The following is an 18,163-nucleotide window of genomic DNA, read 5'->3' as shown; positions in this document are numbered from 1 at the left end:
ATTGTAGGACATTTTGAGACCAGAGTTCATGGTCTATGGTGGCTGCAACAGTAGCACCAGCAGTAGCAATGGCACCTGGCATGTGACTGAGGTGACATGGTGTCCACAACTTTGGCTTCTTGAGGGGTCACATCAGTGTTAATGCAGAATCATGAACTTAGAAATAAAGCATGTGCAGCAATGAAGGAAGTTATAAGGGAGGGGAGGAGGATCCAAGCAGGAGGTAGAGATACTGCCCAGCAGAGAGATACCTAGTTCAGACTGCTCATTTGAGTGGGAAGCCTGGAACGATGACCTAGTCTGATACTGTCCCTTTCTAAGAGAGAAGGTTGAGGGTGTACAAGTGTAGGCCAAGACTTGGCCTACATCTGTGTTGCTAGGACTGGGGTACATATGGCAACTAGAAGGCCAGGGCCATGTTGGAGGACTGAGAGTAGCACATAAAGATGAGTTTTTGGAGTGGACACTCCAGGAAGGTGAGACATGCCAGTACATGGACCTGGCAGGTGGGAGGCTTCAAGAGCAGGTCAGTGGGCCAAAAGGGGGACCTTCTTTATAGTGCCCATTTTATAAAACTTCAGAAATGAAGAATCCAGAAGAAAAGTCTCTATATTTTCACCAGGTGGAAAAGATTTTGTTAAATCTTCGGTTGAGACTAAGCACAGGCAGGAAGAGGTTGACAGAGCAAGGAGGAGGAGGATTCCTTTGTAGGAGCAGAGGAAAAATTGGAGGGAGGAAGAGGAACCATGACAACTACACTGTGTCTTGAGGGCCTTGCTGAGGCACTAGACTTTGCCTGTAGGCCTAAGGGAACCATAGAAGGTTGTTGAAGACCACATGGTCACAGTGGTAGAAGAGGTCAAGAAAGACCACGGCTGTGACTCTCATTGGGACATGTAGGGTCAGTGAGAGGAGAAGGAATTGGGTGAGAGAGATGGAGAATGGGAAGGGAGAGATGATCCATTCTTTCTACTGACTGCTTTGTACCCATGGCATGCACACCACACATGTATAATCCTTATGCACACAATACATGTGTGCATATACTACATGTAGATACATAACTGTCAGTTTGTTGGGGATTCTATAAAAATATCCTGTAGACTGGGTGGCTTATAAACAACAGGCATTTATTTCTCACAGTTTGGGTAGCTGAAAGTTCAAGATCAAGTTACTGGCAGATGCAGTGTCTATCCAGAGCATGCTCCTTATGTATCCTTAAATGGTGGAAGGAGGGAGGGATCCCTGTGAGGTATCTTAATAAGGACACTAATCTCACTCATGAGGTCATTCCATGACCTAGTCATTTCCACACTTCTCCTACTGCCATCACTTTGAGGTTGGGATTCAGTGTGAATTTTGAGGGGACACAAACTTCCAGAGCATAGTACATATACACATTGTGGTGCCTTTCCTGAGAGGGCAAGGGCAGTGGAGTCCCAGGTGGGTGGTAAGGTGTGATATGAGTACTCAAAGCTGGGTTGACTAAGGACAACAAGGATAATAGGAGGTTATAATCAGCACAGCAGTGTTGGTCTTTGTATTACATGCAGAGTGAGTGTGAATGTTTGAAGTGTGGATAGAATTGATTATGAAAGACATGAAAGAATGACTCTTTTAGAAGTAAGAGATGGGCAGCAACACTGAGCTCTGGGATGGGTAGGTGGCAGGCCCAACTACTGGGTACACAAAGGCCATGTGTCTTCCACATACTAAGGCCATGCTTGTCTTCTATTTTGTGTGTATAGATATTTTATTTATGTTTCCGCTACTGGCACCTCTGCTTTGACCATGACTTGGGGGAGCCAACCCTTGGTTCCCTTATATCAGGTAGTGAATGCTGTGTCCAGTCTCTCTGGAAAAGAGCTTGAAGGCAGCACTTACAGCCCCATTTAATTATATATCCATTGCCAGTTTGGGGCTCCAGCTTTCTGGACAAATATCTTTAGGTCAGGGTTTGACTTCTTTTTACTCATCATTTTTTGTACTTGTCACTAGTGTTCTAAACCCAGAATTTTCTGTGATCTTTAGACTTTTAAAAACAAATGGAATGAGAAGATTTTTTGAACCCAGTGGTACTTCTGGGACAGGCTGACTGGGTGGGCTGGTTCCCTGTCCAGGGAGGAGTAGTGTTCCTGCATGCTGGCATGACAGCAACTCGTGGCAACAGTGTTGCTTGTGCCCATCTGTACAGGTGACTGCCTCCTGGTCTACCCACCCCCACGTTAAAGTGCCGTGGCCTGCTGGAAAGGACTTTCTGCCTGGAAGAGTCTGACAGTCAGAGCCAGCCTGTCTCCAAGGAGATAGGGCTGGTGGCCATAGCACCTGGTTGTGGGGTTTGTTCTGTATTTTTCTTTTAAAACATTAAAAACCTTGTTGTCCCAGCTCATCAGGAGTGGGAGCCACGTTGAGGCCTGCTCCATAATCTGCAGCCTGGCTGCTGACTCACTGTCTTACTCCCACCCTTGGTGCTGAAGCATTGATGCTTGGTGCTTATACCCGCCTCCCTGGGCCCATAACTGCAGGGGTAGCCAGCGGACTCTCACTTGGTGGGGCCCAGAGCCACCTGCACTTGACAGGACGCTTATTTTTACATGCTGTCGGCTGGAAATAATCAGCTTTATTTAAAGAGAATGTGGATTCAGAGTGCTAAAAAAAGCACCCAACAACTTGCTAGGGCTGTTTTAAAAGGAGTGATTCTCCTGCCTCCTTTGAAAGGAAGCTGCAGGACCCATGTAAAGGAAGCTAAGGAGGCAGAGGGAGGATGGGCCAGGTGGATCATGCATGACGAGAGCTCTTTCCAGGAGTGTAGAGCTTTGGGGGCAGAGTTGTGGGTTCAGGCTGGCAGATACCCCCCAGGCTGAGACTGGCAACCCTTCATCCTAGAGGAGCAGAACTTATAGCACTCTGGTGGTTGAGTGAGTATCCACTGTGTTGGAGCAGCTCTCCAGGGCCCCTTCCTGTTACACTTTCTCCTTTCCAGAGGACCATCTCCTCCCATGTCCCCCCCTTTTTTTAAGGTGCTAGGAAATAAACCCTGGCTTTATAGGTGGTAGGCAAGCACTGTACCACTGAGCAACATCCTTAGCCCCTTCTCCTACTTTTGAGGAGTCTCTGTTTATTCCCTAATCTCTGTCAAATGCTAAGGCCATGTTGGTCTTCCATTTTGTGTGTATAGATATTTTATTTATGTTTCCATAATTTTGATTATTTTCACATGGTAACAAAGATATAGGCTGTCTGTGGAAGGGCATCTGTTTTCTTCTAGTTTCTGGCTGTAGAGGTGGCTGCTGCTGCCCTTTTATTCTTTTGGAGACATTCATTAATGTTCAAGTGTGTCCATATCAGATAGGAGCTTAATGTTGCAGTTGGTGCTCACATGGGAGGATCCTATGGACACTGGTAGCTGGGCAAGTCTCTCTGGCTATCCCTGACTCCTCACCTTGATTCAGGGGATTCTGGGGTTTATTCAGGAGGACCACTGGGTGCCTGTCCACAGGGCACATCAGCCTCCTGTCGACACTTTTCAGAAGAGAACTATTTTTCTTTTGGTGGTTAAAATGTCTACATATTGTAGGGAATTTGAAATAATTCCTAAGGGTACAATGAAGAAGGTCATATTCTTTGTTAACCCACTATCAGAGCTAACCACAGGCATTTAACCTGCTTCCTTTCAGTTTTTTTATATGTATATGCACACATATATTTTCTCTTCTTAGAAGTTGAGGCTGTACCATACATAAAAGTTACATATCTTTTTCTCAGTTTTTATAGTATGTTGAAAGCTTTTTTCAAATAGTCTAAATAATCTTTGAAATAGTTGATCAATTGCATACACATTATCTTTCTTTTGCTGCCTTCACTCTACCCTGTTTTCTCAAGTCATGGAGCCAGACATCCTCTGTGGCTCTTGGTTCCTATGTTTCATCTCCATGCGGCACATTGCCTTCCCTGTGGGCAGTTTCAGGCTGACATTCATACTTCCTGGTTTTGCCAATATTCAGTGCTGAATTTTGAGTATCAACTCTGAAATCAATTCCATTAGCCACTGGATTGTTTGGGCTGCCACAACAAAGTGCCACAAAATGGCAGCTTAAATGACATTGATTCTGTCATGGTTCTGAGGCAGTAACCAGAGATTCGGGTGTTTGGCCTGGCCTCACTTCCTGAGAAGATGATAGGAGAGAATCCTGGCTCTTCCAGCTTCTAGCTATGGACAACAGTCCTTAGTGTTCCTTGATTTGTAGCCTCATCACTTTTTAAAGTCTGCCTCTCTTCAGATAGCCTTCTTCTCTGGGTACATTTGTCTCTTTGTTCAAAGTTCCCTCTTTGAGAACACCAGTCATAGTGGGTTAAGGCCCACTCTTATGACCCCATTGTAACCAGATCACCTCTATAAAGATCCTCTTTCCAAGTAAGATTACATTTTTAGCTCCTGGAGGTTAACAGTCCAACATATCATTTGGGAGGATACAATTCAGCCTTTAACAGCTGCCATTACCCAGCCCAAAGAACTTCGACCGTATTGAAGGCCCAGCCTCACGCATGTACAGAGACAGGCACACTGAAGGTAGACAAATATATTCTTATCTCAAAACTTTAGCCAGAAAAAGGGTATCCTCTTTAACCACCTCTTCCTGACCCTTCTCTTATGTCTCCATCAACACAGATGTAGACACATGAAATTTTGTGTTCTCTCACATGAGTGGAAAGAAGTGTACTTGTTGTTTTTGGGTCTCTGGGCTCTCTTCCTGCCGGGTTTCATCTGCTGGTCTCTGAGCAGGCCTGGAGAACATGACTGAGTATTCTCACTTCAGGATGTTCAGTGTTTCTGACTGCCGACTCTTTTGTCTATGACCTAGATCCTGCTCAACTGACTAAGTGGACTTGTGAGTCTAAACTCATTTTAATTAATCATTTATATGATTAACATGGTTAAGTTTTATGACAGATATTTTCAACATCAGCTTCTTGGCTTGGCATGTTTGTTCCTGTGTTTGTTTGTAGCAGATATTCAATAGGATTAGGTTGACTGGGTTTTTGAGGCCATCTTTTTTTAATATATATATTTTTTAGATGTTGATAGATCTTTATTCATTTTTTTATGTGTGGTGCTAAGAATTGAACCCAGTGCCTCCTTACACATGCTAGGCAAGCGCTCTACCACTGAGCCACAACCCCAGCCCTTTAGGCCATTTTATTAAACATGTTGCTTATGTCTTACTAATGATGCAACAGTTTAATGCAGTCCTTTGACTTTGACTTATTAGAGAAAATAGAGACTCAGGGTCAGATAAGGACTGAAGTCTAATAGTCACAGAATTAAATGGTTTTGTCTTTTTTTTTCTTTTTCTTTTTCTTTTTAAAAAGATAGACACTGCCAAGCAGTGTATAAGAAATCAAGTACCACCAGGGGCAGTGGTGCATGCCTGCAATACTAGTGATTCAGGTAGATCACAAATTCAAGTTCAGCCCTAGTTACTTAGTGAGATTGTGTCTTAAAATAAAAAGGACTGGGGATGTAACTCAGTGGTAAAGTGCACCTGGGTTCAACTCCCAGACCAAAAAAGAAAAGGAAAGAAAAACCAAGCACTCATGAGCCAAGGATTTTATTAATGAGGGCATATCAGACTAGTTGGCAGGCCTAGTTCTGAGTACTGTGGCAGCTGACTGACAGGACCCAGCTGTGCTTTGGTGGTGGTCACAGTTACTTTCCTAAATGTGAGGATTCACACACGGGTTTCTTCTCTGTAGCTTTTCTCTTGTCCTATGATTTCTTGGGAAACCATGAGAAAGGTCAGAAAGGAAATTCTTCCAAAGTAGAAGGGGTTGCAGATTCAAGAGCAAGTGAACTTGACATGAAACTTGGGTTGGTTAATTCTCAGGATGTTAGAGTGGCATATGCCAGGCTGCCTGCCTCTGCTCATGTCTGCCTGGCTGCATCTCTTTTTTCTGATTCTTTCTTAGGATTCAAGAGCAGTTCCAGAAAAACCCTGACAGTTACAACGGTGCGGTACGTGAGAATTACACCTGGTCGCAGGACTACACTGACCTGGAGGTCAGGGTGCCGGTGCCCAAGCACGTGGTAAAGGGGAAGCAGGTAACAGCTGGGGCAAGGGAGTGGTTCAGTCAGTCCGAGGTGTCCCTGGAGGGACTCAGCAGTGTTTCAGGAAGGTTGGGATCAGCTTCAGGACGTGAGGCACATTCCTGTTTCTGCCTCAAGTCTCCCGCCAGTGAGGTTCTTTCAGCTGTTCTGCAGAAGTTTCCTCCTGGGATAGAGACCCAGTTCTCATTATGAGCAGCATCAAACCCAAGAGGAAAGTTCATACAGTTGATTTCCTTGACTCACTAAATAGTCACAGGCATTCTTGGCCCCATTGCAGATGGTCAGCTTCTCCTTTTCAAAGTTATACTCAAACATTACTTTGGTGAATCCTACATTTTCCTTAAAGATCAAGTCGGCCTTCAGTGTCCCCAGGAAAAACCCAGTCAGCTGGACTCATTATGAGGACTCAGTTGTCTGCATATAGTGACTGTCTTATGAGTTTCCCAGATTCATCAGCCCAAGGCCTAGCAAACTCACATTAGATAAATGACCAGTGAGTAGCACCCCTCCATGTGTGGTGAACTATGTGCCATGGACATAAAAGATTTGTGATGTGATAATGGGACAGGAGGAGAAAGAGGGAGAGAGCAAGCATGTGTGCCCTAGACATTACAGTTCTCCCAGGGCAGCTGGATAACTGCATGGGAAGGAGGGACAGGCCCAGTGTGCCTCAGTATCCCTATCTGCTTCTCCTGCTGTCTGTTCACTTACTTGTACCTTCACTATTGCTGGTTTCACATAGGTGACGCATGCATGCTGAGGATAGGCTTCCCTGACTCCAAGCCTCTTTTCTAAAGTTGGCTTAAGTCCCTATCCTGGTCCTGCCAGGGACAGTGCTCTGGTGTTGCTGGGTGCACCCCATCACTGGTTGGGCTCAGTGACTGGGCCTGTCATCACCGATGCTCCTGGGAAAGTGGTCCCACTTATTCAGGTACAAGTGCCACACTATGATCTTTTTCTTCCCTCATGGCAGGCACTAAACTGCTTCTGTTTTTTCAGTGTGGACACTCCCTGCACACTCCTTTAAACCATACCAGGTCATGGTTGAGCCCCTTTGCAGCCCTGCCTAGTCCTGAAGCAAACTGAAGAACCTGAGGTCACAGTTAACTGAGTTGCAGTCCCAGCCTGTGCCCTGTGGGCTCTTCCATGGGACAGGAGGTATGTCAGGTGTAGCTGTGACATTCACAACTTGAGTTGATTTCTGAAACCTTAATGTAGTAAGCTAGAGTGAGTAGATTTAATCTGTTAGGGGGAGAGAAATGTTTACTCAGGAAACCATGTTAGGAATATTGTTATAGATTGTTGTAAATAGGTAGGCATCACTTAAAAAACCTCAGGTAACAATGCCAAGTGCAACATTACATAATGCCAGTCTACAATATAACAGATTTGATTTGTGTCAGAAACTGTGTCCTTATTTCAATCTACATGAGAACCTGCAAACAGCAAAGTATTATTGTTTTATAGAAGAGGTATTGAAACTGAGAAAAGTTATTCACTTAGCAACAGTGTGGCTCCCTGCTTGTTATGCTTAGAATAGGGAGCATTCTGGATAAAGATTTGGGTGAATGAATAGATAAATGAATGAAAGAGCAGAGCTGTGGTTTGGTTTAAGTGTGCCTACCTCTAAACTATACTTTTCTCTCTGGGCCGCACTCCTCACTTTATAAATAACCAGTAATGTCTGGTGTGGTGGTGCAGACCTGTAATCCCAGCTGCTCATAAGTTTGAGGCTAACTTCTGCAACTTAGAGAAACACTGTCTGGGAACATAGCTCAATGGTAGAGTGGCTCCTGGGTTTGATACCCAGTACTGGAGGAAAAATAACCCTAACAAACAAAAAAGAATAACTAACCATCCAGCATTGCTAGTTTTTGGAAGAAGAGATTTTGTGGAGTACGTAACATGAAGTTGAGTTGCATGTACATTTTTTGGATACTACCTGCTCTGATAGTGGAATCAGATTGACTGGCACCCCACACCCTGCAGTGACAGTCAGACCACCAGGCTCAAGGTAGATATAAAATCCAGGCTGGGTTTAAACAAGAACCTCCAGCCCTCCTGCGGCATGCCTCTCCTGCAGGCTCTCCTCAGCACCCCATGCTGTGCCTAGCACAAGCAGAAGTATCTTTCACCTGCTCTGTCGGGGTGGGGACCATGACAACCCTTTGAATCTGACTTTCAGTAAAGATAAATAGCTAGTTTTAGGTGAATATAGTTCATTTTGTGACACAAAAGATAGGGCATGCTTATTTGCCATGAACAGGGCAAAAATGGGAACCCTGAACCTTTTAAGGTATCAAGCCATGAGTCATTGAGCTGTGGATGGCCTAACTTTGGCAGATGCAGCTCTCTGCATAATTCTTCCTTCCTCACTACCCCCCTTAGTATACCTTTACCAGCACCTGGTGACCCCCTAGATTCAGAGTTCAGTGTAACTTTAGGTTGTGGGTCAGACCAGATCACTAGGGATTATTTGCAATAGAATTGCACCTTCAAATGATTCTACCCTGTCTGGTTTGAATATATCAGAAGCAGTTGCTGACTGTCTTTCTGGAGCTGTTTACCCAGAATTTTCTTGGGGTGTTAGTGGGTCAGGTGTTATTTCCATTTCATTTTCTGGTAATGTTGCCAGTAAATTCTGAAAAGTATTGATTACTATTCTTCATTCACTTGTCAAAACAAAAAAAGAAGTACAGTTTTCTGGGCTTTAATCTGACTTCTAATGTGCTCCATGAACTTTTGGGGCTTTCTCTGAAAGGGTATATAATAGGTCTATCCTTAAACTAGTTGTTTTCTTTTTCTGTGACTCAGTAGACCCAGGTTAGTTAATCACTCTTGCAGTACCTTCCCCAGAAACTGAAGACACCTCCCATCAGAAATGGGTCTTAAATGTGCTGGCCCACAATCTGGAAGTTGAAACTATGACTCTACTCTGTGGACACTGTGTTACAAGGGTCCTGCCCTGTGTATCTTGCAAAGTGATAAACTGCTCTTCCTCAGATTCAGATTTATACCTCTCTCAAATGCATCTGTTATGACTTCTAGATTGATGTGGTCCTGGCTTTTTTTTTTTTTTTAATTTCTAAGTTAAATGAGTTTCTTATTATCTTTAAAAAAATTTTTTTTTAAATCACAATTTCAGGGATTTTTTTGTACAGGGAATTGAACCCTGGGGTACTTAACCACTGAGCCACATTCCCAACCCTTTTTAATATTTTTTTACAGGTCTCACTAAATTGCTTACAGGCTAGCTTTGAAACTGTGATCCTCCTGCCTCAGCCTTCCAAGCTGCTGGGATTACAGTCATGCACCAGTGCTCCTGGCATGGCCCTGCTTGTACTAATTGTATCCCTGGATCTGGCTCTTTCTGCAGTGTATGTTTTCTGAGCACATGACCTTTATGGTGGTTACCAAGGCAGACCCCAGATTGTAGTCCAAAGCATATATCCCTTTTATTGCATAGGTAGTAGGAATCAGCACATAACCAGCAAAGCAATTCCAGGTAGCAGTGTGATACAGAACATAAAATAGCCAGTTTGTATGTATCCAGAACTGATGGAGTGCCCATCTCTGTGACTCTTCCCATCCTGTCTTCTGGCCACTGTACACTCAAGGATGGTGAGTAGCATGTGCAGGTGTCAGCTGTCAGGAACCAGTGCTCCCTCCTATGGCTCCCTCCTATTCCCACAAGTCTCAGAGCATTTTCTTATCACACTGGGATGGAAGGGTGGAAGGAAGAGGCTTCTTGTATCAGTAACTGACTTATTTAGTATTAGGGTATTTGTGAAACTCACCAATGTAATTTGCACTTGTAACCTACTTGTGAAAACCTTCATGGTCTACATGGTGGAAACTTTTCTTTTTCTTTTATCAATAGCATTTTTCTTCCCACATCATTCTTACAATACTGTAAACATCTCTTTAAAATCTTAGCTTTTCATTTAGTAATCTGTTTTAGTCATGCCTCATTTAAAACTTTGGAATAAATTCATTTCATATCTCTTGGGTTTCATTGGTCTAAGGACTTTTCCTCAGAGTTGCACTTTGTTTCTGGACTGGCTTCTTTCCAGTTGTTCCCAAACTGTACCTGTCACAGCTGCCTGTCAGCAGTGTTTATTTTTGGTTTTTGTCTCTAGCACCTGTCAGTTATAATCATGATGGTAGCCACGACTGTAGCACCTCAACAGATTGAGTCAGAATTGGTTCTGGTTGGTGATGGAGGGGCCTTATGTGGGCAGCTCTGTTTGTGTTGGGGATGGGCAGGGTGTGAGACTCAGGATGTTACTGGATGGAGCATTGCAGCAGAATCCAGGTCCTCTGTTCTCCAGCTGTAGTTTGATGCTATGTGTACATCAGCAGAGCTTTTCCTCTCCTTAGTTCTCTCACACTGATCCTTTTTCTACAAATAGGTATGGCAAGGGCTCACGTGCTTCTCAAGGGTCATGGGGAACAAATGAGTGTGCACAAGGCATTGGTATTGGGGTATTGATGAAACTCACCGATGTTACTTATAAGTTTTTTCAGAGGAAAAATAGAAGATTTCTTATTTTTCATGTAGCATTTTTAAAAATCACTTTGCCAGCAAATTGAAAGAGTAGTTTCCCAGTATGAAGCTTTTAATCTTCTTCCTCAGTAGAATATGGTTCAGTCTTTTCTTCATCATGTTCTTTTCTTAATTCACTTTCTGCTGTTCAGGAAAAACTACTGACTTCTTTATCTTCCTTTCCTCAATGTACCCTCAGAGTAGGGACTAGGAACTTTGAGTTAATGACATAGATGTTTCTGTGATTGCTTACTTCAAATCAGGGTGGTTATAAACTTGGCATTTAATTGAATCATAGAATTTAAATTTTTTGAAAATTAAATGGTGGAGATTTTTGTTTAACCTCTCATTTTGTAGTTGAAAAAATTCTCCTGGTGGAATGGAGACCAGAACCCAAGCCCTGACCCCACCCTGTTTTATTGACTGTCTTGAGTGGAAAATACTGTGAAATTGTTGTAAACAAAATCATTATTAGATGTTGTTGAATGTTAAATGAAATCTGTTTCTTCCTGAAATTTCCTCATTCTCAAAGATTGTGGGTGCTCATGGCCCTGTCGTATGCCCATACTGTTTCTGTCCTCATCCCACGAACCTTCCAGAGCCCCTGGACATGGTTGTGCCTCTTTTACCAATCAATCCTCAGGCTTAGACCTGAGGTAGCATTTCCTCTGAGCTTTGATGCTGATACTGGAATTTGTGCTGAAAGCTCTATAACATATGGCATTCCTTTCTTAGAACTTATTTGGAAAAAACTGTAGGAAGACTTTTTATTATAAGAAACTTCATAACAGAAAAGGCTAATAGACTGCATTTACCTACGTTATTTTTAAATTTACCTTATTTTCGAATGCCTAACACATTTGTATGTTCACAGGTATAACATGACCAATGAAGAGTTACTGTCCTGATTCTGTGCTTTTTCTGCCCTGTATTGACCTAAGTCATCATATAATAGATTTAGGGACTATTTCATCAGATATTTTATTGCGTATTTAATCAAGTACAAATATGTATTTCCCCCTTTCCACCTTTTGCACATATGTTATGTTCTTCTTTTTGAGATGACCTCACTGTTCCTGCCCAGTGTCTGGCCCCACCAGGGTGGCTGTCTGCTTTTGTTTATCTCCTTATTCTCAAGTGCTTTACTTGGTGGACTCCACTGTCTGTAGTCACTTGGCTCAGGTGGCCACCCCTTACACCTGAGGCATCCATCCTCTGCTTTTGGTCCCTTTAAGCAACAGGCTGGTTGTTAAACTAGCCCCTGTTAATGAATATTTAGATTACTTCCACTCTTGCTCTTATAAACACTAAAGCAATGAATGTGTATTTTATTTTATTCCATATGAGTAAATTCCATGAAGTACTGTTGCTAGATTGAAAGATATGTATCTCTTTATAGAACATATAATATGCATATTATTTAGATATGTGGAATATTAGTCATATATTTATATGTCTATATATAAAACATATAAATATATTTTTTATATATGTTCTTTAAGCATATATAGAATACATATGTACATATATATATTTCTATAGGTATGAAATTGCCTTCCATGGGGGTTGTACTAACCTACATGCCTATGAACAATGTATAAGAATTCTTGCTTTTTCACAAATTTGCTGATGATATTATCAGACTTTTGAGTTAAGTTGAATAGGTGAAAAATAGCATCTAGGAATAGTATAAATTTTTATTTCTTTTAGGAATAAGCATCTTTGTACACGAACCTTTCCTTAGAAAATTTTATCTTCTGCTCATTTTATTAGTTTGTTAAACTTTTTCTGGGAGTTCTATACAGATTAGAGATCAGTTTTTAATGATATATGTATACCCATTCTCCCTTATCCTTGGGGGATACATTTGAAGATTCCTAAGTCATGCTTCAAATCAGTGATCGCACCAACCCCCAAATATATACATATATATGTGTGTATATATATATATATATATATATGTACATATATTACACACACATACATCTTTTTCCTATACATAAATTGCTGTGATAAGATTTAATTTATAATTGGCACAGTGAAAGATTAACAACAATAATAAAATAGTAATAAAACAATAATAAAATAGGACAGATTTAACAATATATGGTAATAAAAGTTATAAGAATGTGGTCTTTCAAAATATCTTATTGTACTCTACTCACCATTCTTATGATGATGTGACATGATATAGTGCCTGTATGATGAGATGAGTGGGGTGAATGACATAAGAATTGTGATGCCACATTAGGCTACTGACTTCCTGATAATGCATGAAAAGAAGAGTCATCTGCTTTGGGTGATCCTGGATCATTGAGCTATGGTGATGTCAATGCTTGAGGATCTTCCATAAACATTTTTTTTTAATAATTTTTGTCAGTGGACCTTTATTTTATTTATTTATATGCTGTGCTGAGAATTAAACCCAGTGCCTCACACATACTAGGCAAGCACTCTACCACTGAGTCACAACCTCAGCCCCACAGTTAAATATTTTCCAGGAAACCTTTTGGAAGAACATTGTAATTAGAAGTTGTATCTTTTTAACTTATCAAAATGTTGCTGCAGAGGTTGGAATACACTGGTAATCATATGGGTAACTTAAATGTTGTGTTCCATCTGAGGATTGTATTCCATAATTTTGTCCTTTATTGTCTGTCCTTCGTCCTATTCCTCTTCCTCTGTAGATGACTCAACATCTTATTCCTCTTCCTCCTGCAGTTCCTCATTTGTTGTCACTTCTCAGTGGCCTTTGATATGTTCTTCCACATTGTCATCAAGCACATCACCAATCCTTCTCCATCAACTTACTTGCTGCAGAATGATTTTCCCCAACTGCTCCCTTGGTTTAAAGGAAGCCTTTAAAACAATTTACAACTCCTCTCCATAAGTTCTTCCAAAAGGCATTTAGTTTCTGATTTTAACTTATCCATTACAACTTGATGAATGTTACTGTGCCAGCAGTAGTGAATGGTTTCGAGTACTGAATTATGTCCAGATTAGGGTTGGCATCAGTTGTTCCTCAGATGTGACTGGATACCAGGCGGGTACATGTGGCCTTGACAAACCAGATAATTCCCTGGTGCAGGGGCTAAAGGAGTGCACTTGTATTTGGATTTCCACAGTTTCATTTTCATAGCAAACAGATTCAGGATGGCCAGGTGCATTGTCTAGTATTAATAGGATTTTGAAGTACAACACTTCCTCATCCAAGTATTTTTTCATTTCTGAGATGAAGTATTGGTGGAATCATTCCATAAACAAGATGGCTGACACCCACGCTTTCTGATTATGTTGCCAGAACATGAGCAGATAATTTTTGTTTTTGTTTTCGATAGTGGATAGTGTGTGGGTTCTTTGCTCTGTACACTATGCCTAGCTTTATCATATGCCCTACAGCATTGCCTCATAATACCAGTTAATCTGCCCTTCCATATTTTATACCCTTGTGCCTCCTTTGCACTTTTATGAATGTAGGTTCTTTTGGGCATCTTCCAGAAGAGCCTGGTTTACTTCTTCCACTCTTCCAGAAATCTGGAAGCAGCTTTTTCATCAGCAAAAGTAGCTTCTCCAGTAATTGTTATATACTTTTATATTTTCAGTAGCTTCTCCAGTAATTTTTATGTATTTTATATTTTCAGTCCCATCCTATTCCTGAATCTGTGTAACCATCCCTTCCTTGAAGTAAATGACTTGGTAGCACTCATTTCAGGATGCCTCTTGCTGAATGAAGTCTTTATATAAGTTCGATTCTTCCTGGTGTAACAAAGTGTCCTCAGTTAGAACACCCATAGATTTAATGCCTTTTCTATGGTAACTTATATACTGTGGCCATGAATTTTATAGTTTGGGATGTGATAGTAAAACTAGCATAAGTTTCTTTTTGCTTCTTCACAGTTGCATTAGATAGAAGATTCATTTTTAACATTGATCTTAGCAACCTTAGTGTAGTTTTCTTCTTTCTTTATTAAGAAGTTGCACTTTTTCCCTAAAAGGGACTTCTTTTTTGGCATATCTGCATTGCTGTTGTCATTACTCTTGTGCTTCAGGGGCATTATTAAGTAAAATAAGGGTATTGAATGCAAGTACTATGATGCTCTGACAGTAGAACCCATAACCAAAATGGCTACCAAGTGATTAATTGGCAAGGAGCATATAAAACTGAGATGCAGGATAGTAGGATGATTCATGTGTCAGGTAGGATGGAGTCGGGTGGGTGGGTTGGTAACAAGAGTTCATCATGATACTCAAAATACTATGTAATTTAAAACTTATAAATTATTGATTTCTGGAGTTTTTCATTTAATATTTTCTAACCACTGTTGACTGTGGGTAACTGAAACCTCAGAAAGCAAAGCTGTGCATGAGGAGGTCTACTGTATTGTATGTCTGTTGTTCAGTTTTGCTAGCATCTGAGTTGGTTTATGTATTTTCCTTGCCCAACATAGTAATTTTTATGTAATAATTTTTTGTTTTGTTTTTTGTTGTTCTGGAGATTGGACCCAGGGTGCTCTACCACTCTGCTGTACCTCTAGCCTTTTTATTTTTTATTTTGAGGCAGACTCTTTGAGTAGCTAAGGCTTGCCTTGAACTTGATCCTCCTACTTTAGCCTCTCAAGTTCCTGTGATTACAGGTGTGAGTCACCTCATTCATCTAATCAGTTCTTTTTAAAGATACCTTCTGGAGTTTGAATCAGGATTAGAAAAGGGAAGGTAGGTTGCATTTTTATAAAGTTTCATTGATGGTCAGTTATTTGAACTTTTGCTGCCTTATATTCTACTTTGATCTTCTTACCCCCTTACAGCAGTCTTGTTCTACTAATGTTTCCAGTTTGTTATGGACATGAAATGTTACGTTTTTCTCATAGAAGACCATTCTTTGTGGCAGTTTGGACTTTATCTTATGTCTTAATAACCAACAACCTAACAGTATGAATTTTATCACTTGTAGTTGACCTTTCTATTGTGTTTGTTAGATTCTAAATGCAACTGTTAAAAAATTACAGATGAATGTTGGGAGTATAGCCGAATATTAGAGTACTTGACTAGCATTCTCAAAATCCTGAGTTTGGTCCCTAGTGCCACCAGAAAGAAAAAGCAAGAGAACTTGAAATTGAACAAAACTGGGGAGATAAAACTGGAGTTGAAAATGGACACTAGTGTTGATTTTTAAACATTGTAATTTTAAAAACTGTTGTAGATTATATGCACCATCTGTTACAAATTGTTGTATGTGGATGAGGATGGTATGGTGTGTTGGTGGGGAATACTTTGGGTTTTAAACCAGTTCTTGAACAATTTATTATGCTTAGCAAATGTGAATGTGCTCTTGGGATATAACTACATAGTGCACTTGTGTACCGTCTTATTACAGTAAGGATCACATCATTCAACTTTCTGGATATCATTCTGGTCTTAGAGGATTTGTATCAGTACCCCAGGGTGACAGCTTATTGAGCTTGATAGGACATCTCCCAGAGCATGAATGTGCCACAATATTGTTTCTGATGTAGTCTCCACCTCTGTCCCACCTTCAGATGCTTTGCTATTCCTTCACTGGTGTCTCAGTACTTGACCTGTGCACTGAAGCTGAGGAGAGCAGGGCATCTTTGTGTCCCCCACTATGTGCACAGTTGTACCTTCTTCTTCCCCTCTTGCACATATTTTAGTTCCTTTAGGTAAATGCCTAGACATGGAATTGCTGAGTCATATGGTATTTGTATAATTAAATTTTTTTGGTATTGAGGATTGAACCCAGGGGTGCTTTACCTCTGAGTTAAATCCCCAGTTCTTTTTATTTATTTAAGTTTTGAGATAGGATCTTGCTAAGTTGCTGAGGTTGGCCTTGAACTTGTGATCCTTCTGCCTTTGCCTCTTGAGTCTCTGGGATTTCAAATGTGTAATACCTAGCTGTAATTAACTTTTTGAGGAATTGCCAAACTGTATTCTAAGTCAAACATAGTCTCACATCTTACATTACCACCAGAAATATTCAAAGATTCAAACTTCCATATCCTCATTCACACTTCTCTGTTTTTTTTTTTTTAATTGTAGTTATTCTACTAGGTATGAAGTAGTATTTCATTGTGGTTTTGATTGGCATTTCCCTGAAGACTAATAATGTTGAGCATTTTTTCATGTGCTTTTTTGTTTACTTGTATATTGGAGAAATGTCTACTTCAGTTCTTTGTCCATGTTTTAATTGGGTTGTTTGTCTTTTTATTGTTGAGTTATTAGAGTTCCTTAAGTATTTAGATAGTACACTTTCATCATGATTTGCAAATATTTTTCCTATTCTGTGGGTTGCCTTTTCACTTTCTTGACTCTCTAAGACTTCATTCTCATATTTTTATGTAGTTCTTTACACATAGTTTTCTTTAGGTTTTTGAGCATATTTTTAAAATGGCCAATTATAGACTTTCTAATAAGTCCATGTTTGGGCTTTCTCAGGGGTAGACTTTGTTGATTGCTTTCTTTCCCCTGTGTATGGGCCACACTTTCTTATTTCTTTGTAAGTCTTGTAATTTTTTTTGTTGAAAGGTTGTTATTTTAAATAACAATGTGGCAATCAGATTTTCTCTTTTCCCTATGGTGTTTTGTCATTGGTACTTGAAGTAATTTTCTTGTTTGTTTACTTAATGACTTTGCTGAACTAGTTCTGTATTCTTTGATGTATGTGGCTAGTGAACTCTAGTTGGTAAACTTAAAGATCAGCTAATATTTGCATAGATTTCCTTAAACACCTGAGACCAGTAAATATTTCAGCCTTTGCCAAGAAACTGTGTGTGCACATACTGTAGCACATACTTAACACTTAGCTTAACAGGTGAAAATTCTGCCTTAGCTTTCACCTGCTTACAGAGTCCAGGTCAGTCTAGAGATAAGAGCCTCAGACCTTATCATGTTTTTCCTGAGCATGCACTGAACTCTGCACATTTATGTGTCCTTTTAGATGTCCTGGAATATGTTTCTTTTTCAAAGCCATGTGGACATTTTATTCCCCAGCTTTTTCTTTTGTTTGCCTCAGTTGTTATCTACTGCCTTTGGCAATCTCAAAGTTAAACACTTGCCCATAATTGTTTTTAACAAACACTCCCGGAGGGGAGGGTGAAACAGTCTAGTTGAAAACAGTCTTGCAAGCAGGGTCTTTCAGTGAGTCATCAGACAAGTCAAATAATGGCAGTTCATTGGGAATAATGTTTTGTAAGAGCTCTATCTCTGATTTGCTCCCCATGATGGCTGCTGGGCCACACTGGGAATGCAAACTGCTGAGGAGCCAGCGAGTAGGGATGCATCTGGCACAAGACAAAATATCACAGAGCTGATACCGAAACCAGACAAAGACACGTCAAGGAAAGAAAACTCCAGACCAATATCCGTGATGAACATAGACACAAAGATTCTCAATAAAATTCTGACAGATTGCACATAAAAACATATTAAAAAAATAGTGTACCATGATCAAGTGGAGTTCATCCCAGAGATGCAAGGTTGGTTCAACATAACAAAAA

At 40.6% G+C, this 18,163-nt stretch overlaps 1 protein-coding gene across 3 annotated transcripts in view; it reads left to right on the top strand.

Annotated features, from left to right (window-relative positions):
• Nudcd3 (NudC domain containing 3) overlaps positions 1 to 18,163 on the top strand; it is a 103,408-nt gene that overhangs the window by 58,031 nt on the left and 27,214 nt on the right. For all 3 annotated transcript variants that reach the window (XM_047560933.1, XM_047560932.1, XM_047560934.1), the window contains exon 3: positions 5,968 to 6,100. In XM_047560933.1, coding sequence (XP_047416889.1) covers positions 5,968 to 6,100 — 133 coding nt within the window. The remainder of the gene's footprint in view (positions 1 to 5,967; positions 6,101 to 18,163) is intronic.

Source organism: Sciurus carolinensis, chromosome 8, assembly GCF_902686445.1.
Source record: "Sciurus carolinensis chromosome 8, mSciCar1.2, whole genome shotgun sequence".
Taxonomy (NCBI): domain Eukaryota; kingdom Metazoa; phylum Chordata; class Mammalia; order Rodentia; family Sciuridae; genus Sciurus; species Sciurus carolinensis.
The sequence above is the reverse complement of the archived record's forward strand: the minus strand, read 5'-3'. Positions and strand labels throughout refer to the sequence as shown.